Source organism: Betta splendens, chromosome 4, assembly GCF_900634795.4.
Source record: "Betta splendens chromosome 4, fBetSpl5.4, whole genome shotgun sequence".
In the NCBI taxonomy this organism is placed as follows: Eukaryota; Metazoa; Chordata; class Actinopteri; order Anabantiformes; family Osphronemidae; genus Betta; species Betta splendens.
This window is the reverse complement of record NC_040884.2, coordinates 17,090,023-17,104,612: the sequence shown is the minus strand read 5'-3', so window position 1 is coordinate 17,104,612 and position 14,590 is coordinate 17,090,023. Positions and strand designations below refer to the sequence as shown.

The window sequence follows — 14,590 nt, the reverse complement described above, 5'->3', positions numbered from 1 at the left end:
TGGAAAAAGTTTTATGAAGTGTGCATTAAAGACTCGTAAACTGACCTGCTCAGCCCGCTCATATCCTGCATCTTGCTTCTCCACCTTGACATTCTTGCCCGCTTCAACCTTCACCTCCCCAGGCTCCAGCTTGGCTACCTTGTCCTTCAAGACAGTGTCATCCTTATCCAGTAGATAGCGTAGAAGGGCATTGTCTTTCTTCTTGGGGCTTAGGGGCTCTTGCTTAGGTGTAATTTCCGCCCCAGGAGCTGTATTACTGGCGCCCTGGTTTTGTTCCAGTTCCTTGCCTGTGGCCTCTGCCGTGAGTTTGGCCAGGTCGACTGGAGATGCACTGTTTTGAAGAAGTTGGTGCAAAATCTTGTGTTTTTCTTTAAGAGACGTTGCATGAGTGTTTCCTGCAGCGTGGCCACCACGGAACCCTGCTCCTGTCTGGTCCTTGCCCTCACCTCCTGCAGAAGGTGACAGGGGTGTCTCCAGGGGCTCAGGCTTGGTGGTGAGAAGCTGCAGTAGCTTCGTGTGGCCTTTGTTGTCATGAAGACGATTGTGAGCATCCTGGCCCTCGGGGAGCCCTTCCCTCTCCTCCTTGACCTCAGCTGGGTTGTTCTCTGTTGGGCCCTGGCTGTGCCCCTGACCCACCTCTGTGTGAGGGCCAAATGATTCCCCTGTACCACCACTAGTGCCACTGCCTACTCCAATTTTTGACATCAGATGAGTACTTACTCCTGATCCTGGTGTGACTCCAGCTGGGGAGCCTATCTTCCTGTCTGGAGACCCCAGAGTATGTGCATGAGGGGGCCCATGCCCGTGTCCTACACCGTGGCACTCGCTAAGAGCCTGTAGAGCTGACAATGAACTGCTAGTGTAGCTGTTAGTCGCGCTATTACTGCCTGCACCTCCAGGTCCTCCACCACACATCCCGACTGGTGAGGGTGAGTGCAAGCCTCCAGGTACACAAGGGCTGCCCGCACCCCCAGGACTACCTCGATGCCTAGGTGACAGCATAGAGTTTTGTTGGGGAGGATGGGGCCCACCGGCAGGGCTGGGGCTGGCACGTGAAGGACTATTCATCCTCCAGTTTGGGCCCTGCTGGGGTGGCTGCATGCCCCCGGTGTGGTTGTGGGGTGGGGGACAGCCGAAACGGTAGCCTTGCATATGGCCCCCCATGGCTGCTGGCTCTCTGGGTCCAGCAGGACCTGGAGGAGAAAAAGGCGTGCTGTTGCTGCTGATGGTAGTGTCTTGGCCCTGAGGCCCCAAACCTGGCAAGCTGCCTGGGGTTGGAGGAGTCATGGAGGGGGTGGAGGAGTTCATTGGTTTGGGGGCCATTGCTGTGGCCTGATTGCCAGGACCCATGTCCTGACCCATTCCACATGTCTGTTCCCTAGAGGTTAAAAACAAATATGCAGAGAACATAGATCATTATTTCCTATTCAATAATTTCTACCATTTTAGTGAACCTTATACTGAGTAGTGGTATTTAGACTACCCTGAGTAAGTGCCATGTTGTCTTTGTAAAGAAATGCTACAGCTGATTTTTTCTTCATTTACCATGATTTCCTAATATCCTGTCCACACAGAATAAATTAAGCAATGTGCGGGAGGGCATTAACAGGTTAAAATGTGTGAGCATATAAAAGTTGTAGATTTGCCTCTTTCTGACACAGTTATGAAAAAAAAAAGAAAATCAGACATACCTCTGTAGAATGTGTAGGGACATGTAGAGCTGAGGCTCGTTGGTGGTGGGAGAGCGGACCAGCTTGCTCTTGGTGTGGGCTGACACAATTGTACCATCAGAGAGGGAGAAGCGGTAGATTGGGCTGAATGCTTGGCCATGGCGTAAAACTGTGTATGCAGACACTTTGATTAGTAGATGCACAGAAAGTTTTTAGATTGATGAATAATTTGCATAACCTTCACTTGTTCATCAGATAAATACACTATTATAGGCCATCATTGATTACAGGCTGTCCCTTCAAAACTTTTAATATAATGTACCACCAAAGTTTCAGACCTGTGCCCCTGCAGACCATGAAATTAAAAAGATTCTTACGTGGATTAAAATAAAACAAAACAAAAAAAAACAGACCATGGCGTTATCAGTGTTACCTTCCTGCTGATGTCTTTTGGCGAAAGACATCTCTCCATCATTCTGTAGGTGGAACCTCTGAATGCAGCGTCTCACCAGATCTTCCCAGCCTGGTTTCATGGAGGCCCGCAGCAGACTGGTATCCAAAGATGTTATTTTACCTAAACACAGGGCACTGGATTAGAGAGGTCTAAGCCTGTGTGTGAATAAATGTCTTAGAGTTCGAACACATTATAGGAGAAACACCATCCTGTTAGTTTCAATGTGGACAAAAGCTTTAGCGAATTAAGCTTTGCCAATGTGATGATAAATGGTGAGTAGCCTAAAACCACCACTAATAACAAAAAAAGCCTCTAACCAAAAGGAATCATTAAGTTTGTTGCGTTTTACTTGTAATTCTTGGCTACGGCTAGTTTGTGTACCTTGCAAATCCTGGCGCGTGGTAAAGCTCTCGTGTGTGGGAAGCATCGGCCTTTCTTTCATGGGTACCCTGCGAGCCACACAGATCAGGCACGACTGAAAATCTAGAAAGAAAGTGAGCAGAAGACAGCAAAGCAGACAGTGAGGGAGTGCAAAGTAAAGATAAAAAGGTAGAGGATGTAACAAAAGAGGACAGGGCAGATAGAGAAGAGATGAAGGGGGATGGGACAGAGAGAGGAGAGGATGGGGGCATAAATGACAGAGACAGAGGGAGGGATAGAAAATGAAATGCATGTTATTCCTAGCAACATAATTAATACAGTTATTAATGAGCATGGGGATCAGGGCTCCGCTCCTTTCATGAGGAGGAGCAGCTATCGCTGGCGAGGAAAATGATAAAGTGTGACCTTTGAAGGTGTGCGAGCGTGCATGTGTGAATGCATGCCTGTGAATGTGCGCTCCTGTGCCTGTGTCTCCAGCTGGTCTCACCTACGGTGCCATCTCACACTGATGACACCCCTCCTGTCCCCACATTAAAGATTTACCATCGCTCAATCATGACAGTCTGTAACACACACACACACACACGCGCAGGCACGTACGGAACGGCACCACCAGACCTAGAACTGGGGTGATCCCAACGTCTGCCATCTAATACACACAAGCCCACACCTAATGGATAGGGTCAACATTTCTGCATTTACATTACCTCATTTTGGCTTTAACGAAGAGCCTATAAATCTATCAATGTCTCAACTCTCCGTTTGGTCTATGGCTATGCAAATTCCTGCAACTGTAACCACTGGATCCTGCTTCACCATCTTTCTCTCTCTCTCTCTCTCTCGCTCACACACACAGCCACTCAACCACCCCCCCCACCCACACACACCCCTGGCGTACCTCCTAGTTAGTCTACTTGCCAAAGTACGGCTGGCAAGCAGCTGGTGAACAAAGGAAGTCAGAGAGGGGAAGAGACAGGTTGAGACTATACTTGGAGCAAAATACATTTTCACTTATTGTTTTAATTAACCACAAAGCTGTAGTTTGGCAGGTGGAATGATGGCTGCCCATGAAAACCACAGGGCTAAAGGGATTTAGGTGGATGAAATATATAACATTGTTCTAAAAGCATCGCAAACTGCATGAACGCTTTACCATGTAACATTTCTGAACAAAAGGTTCCTTGTGACAGAAATACACTGACTACAAGATCCTATGTTAAAAGTCATAAAACCATTTCACCTACCTCAAATGCAGTACAACTCATTTCTCCTCTCTGACATAAAACTGTTCATAATTGCTGTGTTTTAATGTATTTAAAAAGGTTATGAACAGACTGGTCCACTGAAATAAAAGATTTGAACACATCCTTCCCTGGGAGTCGCAAGCCCAGGTTTTGAAGGATATACATGAATTATAGATAAGCTTTAATGACAGCTGGCCAGAACCTGCTCTCCCTTGTGTTACTTAACTTTTCATGGATGTAAGTTGCATGGCACCAGCACCACTCAATCAGCTGCTTATATCCTTTTCCACATACAGTGTCAGTTATAAATTAATATTTTACAATAAACTAAAAGCGCTGCAACCTGAAGGCGATTTTTTTTTAAACCACAGCCCATTCATTTTTATTCTTGTACTTTAATGATAAATGATCCTCCAGTGGTCTAACCACTCCCTTCTCCCCCACACATTCTCACTTTCTCTTTCCGTACCATCTCCTTCCTCCTTGATGGATTTGGGCTCTGAAACAGCAAAGCACTGCATGGTCTCGTATTTCTGCTGCTGGGTCTCATGCTCGTGCGGCTCATCTTGGCTCTTGCTGTGGGGATTGACCAGCATCCTGCAGTTAAACGTGTGACTGTTCCTCCTCGGACCTTCGCTGGACCATGGAACGCCGTTCACTATACGAGGAGAAAGAGGAGGTAAGTGATTTACAATGCAATGTGGCCTCCTGGAGATTTTATTTGAGAAATATTTACTACAGCCAGAACTGAACAACAAAAATATGGAGCTGGGGAGCTGCACCAAATGAGCAAAGAGGCTACCACACTGCAAGTGAAAGACATAATGAGAACAAGACTGAGTAAATGAAGGCGGAAAAAGTGTAAAAAGGAGAGAGCAGTTACTGGGTAGAGATCAGTCATAATGAGCAGTTGGAACCATGAGCCCTGTGCCATCTATCCACAGCCATGCATAACAGCCAGGCTTCCATATGCATGTCCTCTAAAAGGTCGGTGCCAACCTTCATCATCTCTCCAACACTTACACAGGCACAAGCAAAGACACATGTACACACATGTGCACGTAGATATGAATGTGTGCACCCACATACACACAGAAAAAAAGGCATGTACAGTCACACACGCACACACATACACACGACTCATTTCACCCTAGCAAACTCCCATCACACTCCATCTGGTTTGTGATCTCATTCAGTGCATTGATAATCTCCTAGTATCTGGGACACAGCTCGCTGATCGTTTCCAGGGTGCTCTGCTCCGTGCTGCTCTCCCACCCAGATGGTTGGGCACTCAGACCTCAATCCGAAGCACCAGGAGAGAGGAGGAAAGGGAGAAAGGACTTAGAAAAGCGCCTGATGGGGTGCCCTGACATACATTACTATCACTTCTTTAATGGAGGAGATGTAGGATGAAAATGGTTGTGGGTGTATGAGAAGACAAGGCAAAGTTTTTAGGGGGGTGGGGGTAGGAAATAGAAATGGGTAAACTAGGAAAATGGTGAGGGTGTATGGAGGAGAAAGAGAGATAGATCAAAATAACCTAAAGAAAAAGGGGAAGGAAGGGCATGAGATGAAAATGTAGGAAGAGTGCGATGCTGCTGACAGGGGACAGAAGCTGAAAAAGGAAGTTAATTAGCTGCAAGAGGAGGGAGGAAGGAGCGAAGAGCAAAAGCAAATATCTGGCCAGGAAGAGAGAAAATGTAGAAGCTATAGGTTTGATTCACAGTAACAAGCCTATATATAAAGCTTATGTAACACTCTGAATAAGCCAGCTTTCCAGCATCCTCCCAGAAGCTGTTTAACCGCAAACATTTAAATTAAACAGACCACTGTCAACTAGCCACCAACAACATACATTTAACACACCAAAGTAGAGAGGTGAAGATATTAAGCCAAAAAAAGAAGTGTGGAGTTGGGGGAAAAAGGGGGAGACGTGGACCACGACTAACAAAGCAAAAAAAGTAAATGACAGACTAGAAAGCCTGCGAGAAAAGAGAATGCTATCAGGGAAAACATGATGGAAGCTAACCGAGGGATTTGGGTAGCAGGTTTTTGATGAACTCGGCATGATCCCCGACGTGCAGGACGCTGTAGACGCTGGTGTTCATCAGCTCCTCCTGGTTGTAGCGCAGGTACTGGGTCACATTCTCAGAAACAAATACAATGTTACCCTCCATGTTTACCACAAAGAAGAAGCCGTCCAGGGCCTGGAGGGGAGAGAGAGAGAGAGAGAAGGAGTGTTCAGACATATGTTTATTTATTCACTGCAGAAATCTATAAAAGTGATGCAGGAGGGTAAAAACATGTTTGCCCACGCTAATTCCTATCAGCACCTTACTGCCAGTACTGCAGCCACACTTCTTATATAGCTATGAAACATTTACATACAAATAAAATAATAACAAACACAAATAATTTCATTAAATGGGTTTTGCACATTGCAAACTGAAGGTCTGAATAGTTTTAAAACAAGTGTGTGTGTGCGCGGTCCACAAGAGCAAACTGAAAACCATGCAAGACAAAACTATTTAGGCAGCGTGTCTGTGTTTTATCTTAGACAGACTGATTAGTCACGGTGTGGTGGGTACGTCAATCACTCCTGCAGATGCTCGTTATCAGTGTGGCTGACAGAAAACAGGAAGAAGAAAAAAAAAACAACCTGCAGAGATTGGAGCATGTGAAGTGAAGGAGCACTTGTTTGAAAAAACACAGCCCCAGGTCAGCCATTACTCACAAGATGGTGTCAATTAGGCCATCATATCTCTCAGAGCTCTTAAAAAGGAAATGTTGGTGCTTGTAAAACAATTAAAGCTGGCATAAGATAAGAGATTCACAATCTGAGTTTGTAACATATATTCTTAAAACTGTATACATTTGCATAACATGAACCATATTAATCATTAATTCCATATGCCATCACAATCCTATATTACATAACTAGAGTAGGCAATAATATGAAGAATCAAACTCCTGTTCCAAGTGAGTGTCTTGGTCATCTTAAAGTACAAGCTGAAAATAAACTGGAGATCTCATTTATCACTGCATGAAAAGGAACGCTTCCACAATGCAACATGGTTGTATAACTCCACCCAGTGTGGAAAAAGGCCATGTGCTGGACAAGTGGGGCAAACAGAAACAGAGCAAACACTTTCTGGTGCCAACTATTGCCTTCTCTCTTCACTCTTGCATAATGCTGTTAGCCAATTCCTTAATTACAACGTCCTGATTAACATAAGTAGTAGAAATTACTAAATATGTACTATTTATTTATTTAACTTATATATTTAAATATGCAAATGTGTAATTAGGGGAAAAAGTGTTATATTGTAGATTCCTCAAAGCAGCTACTGTTTGTCTTGGTGACAGCTTTACACGCTCCATGAGCTAATCACCCGTTAAGGTTTTCATTTAACAGAAGTGGCCTTCATGTCTTCTTCAGTTTCAAAGCATTGCTTGTGCTAGTTTATAGTTAAAGACCCCTATACAGCTACTATATCCAAACATGTGGTAAAAACCTCCCATAAGAAAAAAGAAATATGGTACTAAAAAGGAAAGGCAGCCTTGTACATATCCAAGATTCTGGACAAGAAACGTTATTGGCTAGTATCTGATATGATACTGATGCTTTGCAAGAAGGACTCACAATGCTTCTCATGATAAAAAGCATCTATGTGCCAAAACTTGTAAGTCAATATGTCTTACAGTCTAGTGTCTACTAATGATGTTGTCATATCACACCAAAGCAGGCAAAGTTACAGGCAGTCTAACAGGAATGTGGACTACACACCACAACATGAAACAGTACTTGGTCGTACAGTAGAAGTTACAACGGTTTAAGGCTTTTTGTGGCCTTCATGGTCCCTACGCTTGCATGAGAGTGGGCGGCAGTGAGGCCTTGGAGGAGGGTCACGGAGCGCGTGGGTACATTTCCTGCTGGCAGCCATTCTTGTTAAAGTGTCCTGTAATGAGCCTGGGTTGGCGGACAGAGACACAGCCGTAGCGGGGCGCGTATGAATGGCCGATCGCGGTGTTTTGGGGCTGCTGGCAGATGGGAAAGCATGCAGGCTGTGTTCGGGCTATATTTAGTCACAAGTTAGTATGTCAATTCAGTGACGCTGGACCAGGAGAGCTATAAATATTCCATGACAGGACAGATCTAGAGGCGAATGAGGAGACAATGGGAAGGGAGAGAAAGAGAAGAGAGAGAAGTGAACTGAACAAGTGAGACAGAAAGGGAGGGAGAGAGTGTGTGAGAGGATAGACTCAATGGACCAATTCATTCGCCAGGCTGTTGCTTTCTTTCCCATTATACGTAAGCACTTCAGTGGCCCTTCCCAGGACAACGAGGCCATTGCTCCACTTGCCGATTTACAGCCAATCCAGGGCAGATACAAGATGCTGACAGGTTTTACACCACACAGTTGCACTCACACACAATCACTAGTGGCCTATTTGTGATTGTTCTCTATGGATAACACTCTATTACATTCATGACAAGGATGATCATATATCACATTTAGTGTTTGAGGGATTGTTCACTGTGTAGTTGCTTTCTAAATACAAAAGCAATTACTTAAAACCTTTTCTCACCTCCAGCATCATTGGCCCCAAGGCATCTTTGTCAATCACACTTTGGCCTGTTGACGAGACATCAGCCTTCTGAACCTCCTCCTCGTTCGCTGCCGCAGCTTTTTCTGTTAAAGGGAAAGTCGATGGCAAATGTTTAGAAGCAACATTACTTTATGGAGGACTATCTCACAAGGAAGTCAAACTAGGAAATTTCCCCTCTCCTACAATTGACAAAGATACTTCAAAATAGGTCACTTGTTAACAGGTGTGTTTGCCAATACAAAGCAAAAACGTTCTGTCCCTTTGTAAAAACATGTGGCCATGGCTTAAACAGAAGCACAGAGCAGCAATTTGAGTGAAAGCTTGTTGTAAATGCGCGTGTGAGAGCAAGCAGTCATGCTGGTGGACGCTGGACAAATTGCATTGTCATGCACAAATAGGCTACTATGGAAACACTGACAGTGTGAAAACAGCTCTGCTCCAAATCAAGCTGTTACTATTAGGTCAAACAGCAAAGAAAGTGCTTTTTATTAATAAAGGTTATCATAAAATGATAAATTATCTATTAATTATGTTATTCATCATTGGATGAGCAAACTAATTTCAAAAACAACAATCAAATAAATAAGAATGGGCATTTAATGTGCAACAAGGTTAGGCTGCCCTACTTTTGAAGGCAATGATGAGAGGTAGAATATGAGTGGGGTAATGGTAGGTGGGGTTTGTGAATGAGTGGGGGTGAGAAAAGCGGCAGTAAAAAAATATTCACGTTCACATTTTTTCCTCAGGTAGACATGTATGAAAGCTAACACCCATGCAGCATTGGTTACTCTCACTCTGTTGGCTGGTGCAACACGACATTTATTTCTCTAGCAATAATGACCGGTGTATCGGCAGGACATCTTGGGGCCCAGTGGGGCCCAGTATACCAGCACAGCTGACCTGCATACAGACCTATCACTCAATGTCAATGCAAACCTCACTGGATTTGTCTGCAGAGCTATGCCACAAATAGAGAAAGGCCTTGATCATCTAGCTAATAATATGTCACTTAGGGAGAAAAGAGCAAATAGTTAATGTTGTATATAATCTAATTTATGATTTAATAACTTTTTTTAACTGAAAAAGTAAAGGAAACTACTAGCTGCACCCCAGCAGCTACTGTATGTCTCACTTTCATCTATTACAATATCATTACTCAGTCTGTTAAACGTACTACTAAACAAACTGAAATGGCAATAAAGGTGTGTTAGATTACATCATAATGAAATAATACATGGTAGCTTCATGTAAACCGAGGAGCGAAGGCTCATGTGAGATAGGGGGATATAAAAAAGTCAGTAGTGTATGAGAATGTTGGACAGACTGTAGCTAGTTGGTGTTTCGTTTCTGCATCACATTGCTCACCATTACATAACGCTAGGCTCTGAGTCACAATAGCAAGATGACATCATCAGCTGGTCTGTATCATCTGTACCTCAAGTGGGCAACCCTTTATTTACCACTCAGATGCTTTTCCTGTATGGCTCATTTAAAAAGCTGAATCTGATGAGTTAAATTAAACTTATCTAGTTTATCTAAAACAATGTTTTAGATAAACTATTGTCTAAAACTGTCTGTTTGTGAAAATCTTACATCACCTCAATGCCACACACTGTATACTGCAAAATCATTCAGCTGCCAGCTGAAAACCTAGTAAACTTATCAGAATCTGGAGTTGATGGTTTCTTATACATAATTTTAAAAAAACTGTTTGCAACATGTACCTTGCTCCTTTATTTGTCTAATTTGCTTCACAGTTTCCTTCAGGACTGCACATTTGTCAGGTTTGACATTGAAGTTGTCGATGTCATTGAAGTTGGCAAAGATCAGCTCGGCCAGCTCTTCAATGTATTTGTTCTCATGCTCACGGTTGCGCTTCTCATTGCTGCGCTTGGGACTGTGGAGAAAGAGAAGTCAAAGGGTAAGAGGAACACGCAGAGCTAAAGAGAAGTTCAAGAGAAAAACTAAGTCAGTGCAAAAACCAAACAAATATGTAACATTAGAAAAAAAATACAAACAGTTGCCACAACTTGATTGAGCTTTTGATGATGTCTGCCCTTGTTAGAGGGGTTATGGGTAAGATTTTTACCTGGGTCCTAAAAGTTCGGTAGAACATTCCTTGCGTTTTCTTGAATCTGCCCTGGCAGGGTCAGATGTGTTTTCACTGAGTCCGCTCATCCTCAGTGCATATCAGCGTCTAGGAAAAAAGAAAGAGACACACACACACACACACACACACACACACACACACACACACACACACACACACACACACACACAGTTAATATCTAAAACAACCATAAAACATCTAATGTATAATCTACACAAGATGTAGTTTTGGGATCATGCCAACATAGACGTGCATATATGCATACAACACACGGGCACACAAATTTGCACTTGGGGCACAGGTTGATCCACTCCAGGAGAAAGGAGTGAAAATGGAGCGAAGAAAGAGATTCAATCATTTCTCTCTGATGGTGCAGCTCTCCCCAGAGAGCCCGAAATGAGAGCACGGCGCTTTGCCCACAGCACCAGACTGCAAGTTCAACCATGTACCCATTCGTTACACAAAACCAAGCAAAGCCAGCTCACACTGAGAGCGGAATGGCTGTACAATCACAACAATCGCCTGTGAATATGCTCTACCTGGACCGCCTTGTAATGCTCACCCAAAAGCTAAAGCCAAGTCTGCACAGTCCAGGTAGGACAGGTGATTTTGAGTCCCTTGGAGAAAGAAAAACAGACTGTCCCCCACTCAGTATACAAGGTTGGGAAGCACAACACTGTGATACACCCTGAGCCACTTCAAGCATGGAACGGTTATGAAAAATACAGCTCACTGGTCAATCGTTACAGTCATTACATACGGCAGGACAGCACAATGTAGACCAGAGTGAAACGACAGCGTTTAGCAGCTAAGCTAAATAGGGAACCAGTGACCATGCATACTTGAGTTTGGCTCTCTCCTTGTCTACAGTGACCTACTTTAAGCTAATGGTAGGGTCTGTGCCTAAATAGATGAAGTCAAAGCAGTGGTGGTTTGCTGGAGACACAGAGGAGACTCTGAAGGGTAAAGCATATTTGTATCCTTATGTTGACATATGACTTGAGTACTGATGGAGGTCTGTACACTGCGTGGACAGGTAACAATACATCACTGTGAATGCTTCCTCGCAACATCTATTTTGAATGCCATCACAATGTCCCTGCAGTGAAGCTGTGACATCCAGGGAAATTATACAAAACAGTCTCCATGGCAAAGGTTATGTACATTTTTTAATGATAACAAAAACAGGCCGTTAGATCACTAAGTGGCCCTCTTCATTCCTATTGGTTGTGCTCGGCCTTTCCAGCTCAAGTTACCATGGGAATTCTAGACGTGATTGGTTGTTCCTGTCCCCACTGGGCTTGATATGATTGGTTGCTTTCCTCTCCTTGACATGGAAGTAATGATGGGTCATTGTAAATCGAGACAAATAAGAAAGACTGAAAGTACCAGGCACGTCTCAATGACACCAACACAGACAGACCAGCAGACTGGCGAGCCCTATTTGTTGCTGGGGGGTCGGATCTTTGCATGGGCAGACTAGAGAGGGATTTCTAATCCTAGAAAATGCCCTTGATCCCCTGGGAGCTATAAACAGCTGGACACTGGTGTTAGCACTTACTGTACAGAGGTGTGTCACCGTGTTAATTATCAACCTCAGCCACTAGGGGAGAATATGGACTAATATCAAAAACCTGTGAGAAGAATCTCACAGTTTGAGTCACTGGAATTAATGAAAGTAATCACCTCTACCTAGATTCCTTTTGTCACTGCTCTCACAAAAGCCACGGATGCCCACAGAAGATCAAAGAAAATTATATATTAGTGTGCGGGCAGGTCAGTCCCAACACACATTACAGGTTTTCATCTTTAACTGTGTTAGTGACTCATAGCGCCAAATGTAATATCAGGTTACAAAAACGCAGGCAGAACACTGTCACAGCAACACAACCCTGGTGATTTTCCAGTATCTTAGCTTGTTTATTAGATCACTGTACCACAGATTATATAATATCAGAGCTAAACAGGAAATACAAAAAATTCAAATTATGCAAGTCATTTGACTAAAGAATAAAAAAACAGGTACGTTTGGAAAAATCGATTGACTTTGAAAACACTAGACACACTTCAAGGAGGTGATCGTAGGTGAGTGTCACTGCTTATCTTAAGTGTCACAAGGGGAGACTTTCCATGACTGAGCTGGAGCCAACCAGTCTGGTGAAGGAGGAATGCATCGACGACAAGAAGCTGCTGCAGCACACGGTGCTGAGACGACAACATTTCCTGCTGGTTAACTCAAGCTCGTTCACTGTGTACATATAGGCTTTGTCAAAGTGCAATAAATGTAAATGAATGAATCTGAACAAGCTATGACGCTTTGAGGGTCAACCTTCCCAATGTTGAGTCACGATTGTATAGCTGTGGTACCCTCTTACCTAATATTACTAGATGCATTTTCTTTAAACATATGCAGCTGCATAACATTATGAAACAAGCCAGACTACATGATTATCATTGAAAGAGTGGAGCCTGAAAAAAAAGCTTATTATGCTATGAGCCATTCCAGTCATTGTATAATAAGAGATAAAAAATGCAGGAAACAAAAATCAGTGTCTGATTGCTGGGGTAGAGGGTATGTGCCAGTGTGCTATTCCTGTAATCATGTGGGTTAGCAGGCTTTGATTATAAAGACACACCCAGTGCTTCTGTAGCTCAGCGAGTGCCGAGCATGACTGTGCATTAAACTGCATCAAAAGCTGTCGGGGGGGAAGCGTTTGAAGTCTCCTGCACTATAATAACGATGGGCCCTTCCAGAAAGTACAAAACCACTGTGGGGCACTGAACAATGTCTCGCTGGTGTGTAATCTGTCCTTGCATGGCTTTTTGGCACAACAGGCCCAAGAGGGAAACAGAGAACAGAAACAAGGAGCGCTTCTTTAGGACTGCAATGTGTCCCATTTATCCCCCCGCCAAACTGACTCCAAGTCTCATTTTGCAGAGATCTATTAGAATCACATCTCACCCTATTAAAGACATGCTTGAATTTGAAAACACAATCAGCTTTAACATAATGCAGTGTGTATGATATGAACTCTGGCCTCGCTGACTGCTGAAGTTACCTTGAGCCAGCTGTTGCAATAATACATTGGCGTCAAGGGGAGGCATAAAAAGATGAAGTAAGTGGCTGTGATGAACGACTGAAAGACAAATAAAGCAATGCAAGGATCAATCTATGACCATGAGAACTCAGATGATTGACAGTGGGACTTTTTTCACAGAGAAGGATCAGAGTGAAGCAGATCCTGGATGGCACTCTTTAGAGAATCCAATGTGTCACTTCTGAAGCACGAAAGTGCATTATATAATTGCACAAAGTTAACAGTCAGCTATTTGGGTTACTCAGTCCAAAAAGCAAATCATGTGTCCTTAAAATCTGACAAACAAACAAACGATTGTTTGAGACACAGCGAGGTATTCCCCCTGCCTGCTACCAAGTCCCACCCAAGCGCTTGTAGAATCACTGCAAGGTAATGGTTTGGCTCTAAAGTGCCAGAGTGCAACCTAGAGCCAGGCCCCCATTTACTGAAAGCTGATCATGCTCATGAATCTTTAACACCTCAGGATGTCGCAGAATGGAAAGGGTGGGTATTTGTGCATAATATGCACAAAGCTGGGCTCTTGCTAGCAGAAAGAAGAACAGAGAATCAAAGATCACATGCAGAGTCAAGATATGGAAAAACTGATTAACTGGTAAAAATAAGCATCTCTAAACTATTTATCTGTGACTAAGAGCACTGCACTGATGAAAGGTTCAACAGTCATTACGGGAAATTATTGTGTAAGGTAAAATAAATATACACTGGACTGATCTCTCTTTTATTGTAACCTACAGTTATCTATTTAAACACTGAATAGTGTATCATTATGAATTGAGTTGCACACAAAATATATTTGTATGTTTCAAGTCCAGTCTAATGCTATCAGGCAATAAAACACACTGACTTCACTCCAGTCACCTCTTAACATTACACAGGACATTATAGAAAAATTAATTAGCATCATCCTTCATCCTGCAGGCCAATATGAGAAGCCAAGTATGCACTGCATCAAACTAAATTATGCAGAAAATGTGAGACGTTATATTGAAGGGGATTCATTTTGCTTCCATCTCACACAAACA

General features: G+C 43.4%; 1 protein-coding gene across 9 annotated transcripts in view; it reads right to left on the bottom strand.

The window, feature by feature from the left end:
* Positions 1 to 14,590, bottom strand: part of ncoa2 (nuclear receptor coactivator 2) — a 36,917-nt gene that overhangs the window by 13,663 nt on the left and 8,664 nt on the right. For 6 of the 9 annotated variants that reach the window (XM_041070290.2, XM_041070289.2, XM_041070294.2 and 3 more), the window contains 9 exons: positions 10,450 to 10,557; positions 10,085 to 10,257; positions 8,340 to 8,443; positions 5,779 to 5,956; positions 4,204 to 4,407; positions 2,506 to 2,607; positions 2,104 to 2,244; positions 1,692 to 1,839; positions 46 to 1,378 (listed from right to left, as the gene is read on the bottom strand). In XM_041070290.2, the coding sequence (XP_040926224.1) occupies positions 46 to 1,378; positions 1,692 to 1,839; positions 2,104 to 2,244; positions 2,506 to 2,607; positions 4,204 to 4,407; positions 5,779 to 5,956; positions 8,340 to 8,443; positions 10,085 to 10,257; positions 10,450 to 10,538 (2,472 nt within the window). In that variant the 5' untranslated portion in view covers positions 10,539 to 10,557. The other 3 variants (XM_029146504.3, XM_029146501.3, XM_041070295.2) reach the window with 2 other exon arrangements.